Source organism: Colobus angolensis, unplaced genomic scaffold (genome assembly GCF_000951035.1).
Source record: "Colobus angolensis palliatus isolate OR3802 unplaced genomic scaffold, Cang.pa_1.0 Scaffold213, whole genome shotgun sequence".
In the NCBI taxonomy this organism is placed as follows: domain Eukaryota; kingdom Metazoa; phylum Chordata; class Mammalia; order Primates; family Cercopithecidae; genus Colobus; species Colobus angolensis.
Genome location: NW_012115300.1, coordinates 3,706,377 through 3,711,619, shown reverse-complemented (window position 1 = coordinate 3,711,619; position 5,243 = coordinate 3,706,377). Strand labels below are relative to the sequence as shown.

At 40.0% G+C, this 5,243-nt stretch overlaps 1 protein-coding gene across 1 annotated transcript in view; it reads right to left on the bottom strand.

The window, feature by feature from the left end:
• TBC1D32 (TBC1 domain family, member 32) overlaps window positions 1–3,108 on the bottom strand; it is a 226,783-nt gene extending 223,675 nt beyond the window's left edge. Inside the window, exon 1 of the mRNA XM_011942960.1 lies at window positions 2,887–3,108. Within this exon, the coding sequence (XP_011798350.1) occupies window positions 2,887–3,041 (155 nt within the window). The 5' untranslated portion in view covers window positions 3,042–3,108. The remainder of the gene's footprint in view (window positions 1–2,886) is intronic.
• Window positions 3,109–5,243: the final 2,135 nt, after the last annotated feature.

Below are 5,243 nucleotides of genomic sequence, written 5' to 3'. Positions count from 1 at the left end.
CCTCAGTCTCCCAAGTAGCTGGGATTACCAGCGCCCACCACCACGTCCGGCTAATTATTATTATTTTTTTTTTTTGGTATTTTCAGTAGAGACAGGGTTTCACCATGTTGGCCAGGCTGGTCTTGAACTTCTAACCTCAAGTGATTTACCTGCCTTGGCCTCTCAAAGTGCTGGGATTACAGGCGTGAGCCACCAAGCCCAGCCTCCCCTATAAGTCTTTTAATTAGATTATTTTTCTTGCTAATTACAGGCCAACATCACTTGGATTTAGCGAATCAATGTTCTAATAGTAGAAGTGGAAAAATGAATAATTCTGAAATAAACACTTTGGAAAGGAAGACACAACTAAGTGACTGTAGAACATTAGTGCTGAAGGAGAGGTCACTGAAAGAAAGAGAAATGGAAATATAAGCAGCTGAAATAACTGACCTTTTAAGATCCCTTCCAACTCTGAGACTGGAAAATTCTATGGAGACACCAAAGTTAAGCACCTCCTCTTTTCCTTTCTCACATAAAAGAATTCCCTCCTCCTAAGACACAGATCTCAGGCTAGTGCAACTAAGACATTATACATTTTACCCTATTATTAAGATTAAAAATGACTTTTAGGATTCTAACTCAAGTTTTACCTTTAAGACTACAAACTAGCTATAATTTGAGCCCCTCTGGACTGTTTCTTAGGAGGCCACAAGTAAATCTCTTTAGTAAATAGTAACTATTAACTGTGCATGTCATTTAAAAAGCATTTATTTAACCTACCTAATGAGCTGTTGAAGAGTAATACAGTATTACTAGAGTCATTAGACTTCTGAGAGGAACTACAATGACCCAATTTTAACTTGAAAAAATTTTTAAATTGATACAGATAAAGCAATAATTATAGGCAAATGTGTAGCTTTAAACGTTTCTAATAAAAAAGGAAAAAGAGCTGCATATTAATGAGCTAGTATTCAGTACCATAAGGTTAAAGGTTTCCTACATAGAAAAAATAAAGAGTAGAAATTAATAAAACAAAAAATAACATGTGTCTATATAACAGAAAGGAGGAGAAAAATTCAAAAGTTGGTCCATTGAAAAGGCTAAGAAAATAAACTTCTAGCATAACAGATGAAGAGCAAAAGTGGGAAGATACAAATAAAAACAAAAGGGAACATGACTACAGATACTGGAAATACTAAAAAAGATAACAGGATATTCATGAAAACCTTTTTATAAATAAGTTTGAAAATCTAGATGAAATGGCCAAATTCCCAGAATATGATCCTAGCAAAAACCTACTCAATAATTTACAGATGATTTAAACAATTCCATGTAAAATAAAAACCAGAAATGAAATCCCAAACATAATGCTTTATGTGGATGTGTGTGAGGTGAATTATCATTATATGAGCTTACAAAACCTTAATCACCCAACCTATATTTGAAAAAGTTCTAATTTTTCTGTACTCCACTGTTTAATAAATCTGTAGCTAACCAATAAAAGCTAGTCTCTGGTAGCTCCAAAATAAATAATGTTATCATCTAATAACAGGTATTAGTAGTGAATGTAATGAGAAAATAAACAAGAAAATCATGGAAATACAAAAGAAAAAGAAACCGTATGTATAATCGGAAGTACCAAAGAAATTAGAAACTCCATATTAATGAAGATTCCTTTCACATTTTTTAAAACTCAAATTGAGAAAGTAGTGAAAACTGTAAATACTCCCCCTATAAAACTGCAAGTAAACACAAACTTGTCATAGAATTTTAAAGAACTCAAAAATGCCCGGATACACATATATGATATTGATAGCAGTTCCAGATAAGCAGAACTTCAGGGTACCCACGGGTAACCAAGAGTCAGTAAAGGTAGTATAGCTAGAAAAATTTCCAATGTCATCTCTGTCAGATCCAAATGAAATGCAAACACTGAGTTAAAAACACTAGTAATAATAATGAATGGAGGCATCTGGAGGCAGACTAGTAAATTCAGACGCTTAACTGAAATTATATGAACCAAAAGAAAAACATAAGTCTCTAAAGATCTTCAAGATCTACCTCAAATGGCACCTCTCTCATTAAACCTCTTTTCCCTACTGCTCCCACACGCAGAGCACTCTGTCCCCGCTTCTCTGTCTCTTATATTTCTGACATGTATCACAGACATTTAGTTATGTGGCTTACCCCTCAAGAAAAACTTAAGAAACTATTCCAGAGGAAACTAATGATTTCACTTCGGTATTCCTTTTGCAGTGTTCAGAGTGAATAATTCGTGTGGCCACTGAAAATATCAGCAAAGGAACAAAGATCGTTGGAACTCATTGCTTTTAAGTACTGTATAGTGACAGGAATCCCCTGAAATCGTGGAAGTATGCTTTCAAAGAGGATGAATAATTTATAATTAATATTACTGCGCTGCCCGGGTGAGGCACGGGGTAATGGATTATTAGGATATAGTGGTTGTGGCCGAGGCGGCGGCCGAGCGCGCTGGCTCAGGCCTGTAATCCCAGCACTTTGGGAGGCCGAGACGGGCGGATCACTTGAGGTCGGGAATTCGAGACCAGCCTGGCCCATATGGTGAAACCCAGTCTCTACTAAAAATACAAAAACTAGCCAGGCGCGGTGGCGGCCACCTGCAGTCCCAGCTACTTGGGAGGCACTCCAGCCTGGGCGACAGAGAGAGACTCCCTCTCAAAAAATATAGACAGAGAGAGGAGGAAGAAGCTTTAGGAAATAAGAATAAATGTTAAATAAATTCGACGTTTTGGCAAATAAGAGAAAAAGTAAACCTCCAAGTTGGGCACTATTTTAAAAACAATAAATAAAAATTAACATTGTTGACCCTTCTCTGGACCTTCTCTGGATCAATGGTTTGTAGGCTTAAGATATCAAAAGCAATTTTACTTGTGAAAATTTTCATCAGTTTCCTCCAGATGTAAAAGAATCTCTTCGGCACACTCCACGGAAGGGGCACCCGTGATTTTCTCCTTCACGCTCTGGAACAACTGCCTCAGCATCGCCTGCAACATTGCCTGGTCCTCGCTGGAGAAACTGGCCATCCTGTTGGAATCAAACGCCCACTCTCATTACGGGTCCGAGCAAAACTCGCGCACTGCGCACGCGCACAACTACCCAGCCCCGGCTACGTGCGGCGTCGTTCCCAGGGAGACCGCGGCTAGCGCCTGTGGGTGGGCCCTCAGCTGCCAGCGCGTCATTTCGGAAAACAAGTCACCTTACTTTGAGGAAGCAGGGATCCGCGAGGTCTCGTCTCTGGTACTCGTAGTTGCTAGCCTTCAGTATCAGCAGACCTCAGGCTTTCCCGGCTAACAACAAAAGAGACATCGGGAATGATCTGATGGGAGGAACCGACGACGGAACGTCAGCGGTGCGCGTGACGTCAGCTCGCTGATGTGGCTTCCTTGGTGGGAGGGAGTGCCACCAGGTGACCTGGGGGCGCTCAGAAAATGTTCGAGTGAGCCGCTCTCCCTCGCCGCCGCGTTGTAGGTGGGAGAGAAGAGAATACGAAGAGAAAGTGATCAATAAAAGAAAGATAGTAGAAGTGAAACTGAAAGTAGCCTGACAAGGCTCAATTGAAGAGTAAATGGTATTGAAAAGTTGCAGTGTTGTTTTCCTCTAACGGCTAACACCTACTAAGCTCCTACGCCTCACCAAACACTTTCCTTACCAAGCACCTTGCTAGGATCTATGAAGAAGATTCTCTCATTGAGTAACAGAGAAAAATAAATTAACGATTACAATACTGTGCAATTAAATGTCATGCTAGAAAATAAAAAAAAATGTGCCAAGTCGGTGCTGTGGAGACCCAGAATTAGTTTCAACCTCATAGAGGAGTTGAGGAAAGAAGCAAAGAGCAAACTGGACATGCAAAGAATAGGGGCCTCAGAGTGTAGGATATACTAGCACTTGAGGTAATTAGGGTTAGAAAGAGGAGGTGAGGAAGCTAAAGAAGTAAATTGGTCATATCTGGAAGGGTCTAATCTGTTGGCACGTTAAGGGATTCGAGATTTTCGTGCAAGTAGTAGGATGTAATGGGATTCCAGAGAGACACCATGTGATGATATCATATGTAAAGATCGTTCTGCAGGAAGCTGCAGTGGATATTCATATTTATAATATTTATATTTCTAATTCCATGTTTGTAAGTATTATATCTATTTATATACATGGAATTAGATCCTATTTATAAATATTGTATCTATTTCTATATGGAATTAGATCCTAGACTCAGATACTTATCAAGAGCATTTTTCTGCATGAAATACCCAGAAGAACAATTGAAACCACTGAGAGTCATGTAAGAACCAGAACAATCCTTTTGTGCACGTGACTGTCCTGGGTGTATTTCAAGGTGTTTTAAGTGTCCCTGTCTCACACTACAGATGCCAGTAAGTGCCCTGAAGCCACCGTGATGACAAAATGTCCCCACATACTTCAAAAAACCTTCTAAGGGAGAATAGAACTTGACAGATAAAGAGCTACTGTTCTAAATATTATACCTTACGAAGAAGGAAAACAAACTTAGAATATCTGAGATACAAGAAGGAAAGAGGTCAAAAAACAGAGGAGGGATGCTTTAAGGTAAAATTCTATAAATATTGCCTACATGAAATAATGATTATAAATTATTCTAATTTGTGAAGATTAAAAATATAGTACTAAAATACTAGAAACAATCATTAGAAAGTAGGAAATAGCATAAGTTGAAATGTTCTGCAATCTTTGTATTTTTGTGTTTTTTTTCTTTTTTTTAGAGATAGGGTCTATGTTGCCCAGTCTGGACTCAAATTCCTGAGCTCAAATGATCCCCCAACTTTAGACTCCCAAGTAGCTAGAACTGCAGATATGTACCACTGCACCCAGCATCTTGTATTTTTCTAAAGGGAGTTTAAGATGTTAAACTTGACTGAGTGAGCATGGCAAAATTTCAAATGTAACCACTTAAAAATTAGAAATAGAGGCCAGGCGCGGTGGCTCACGCCTGTAATCCCAGCACTTTGGGAGGCCGAGGCAGGCGGATCACGGGGTCAGGAGATCGAGACCATCCTGGCTAACACGGTGAACCTCCGTCTCTATTAAAAATTACAAAAAACTAGCCGGGCGAGGTGGCGGGCGCCTGTGGTCCCCGCTACTTGGGAGGCTGAGGCAGGAGAATGGCGTAAACCCCGGAAGGCGGAGCTTGCAGTGAGCTGAGATCCGGCCACTGCACTCAGTCCGGGCGACAGAGCGAGACTCCGCCTCAA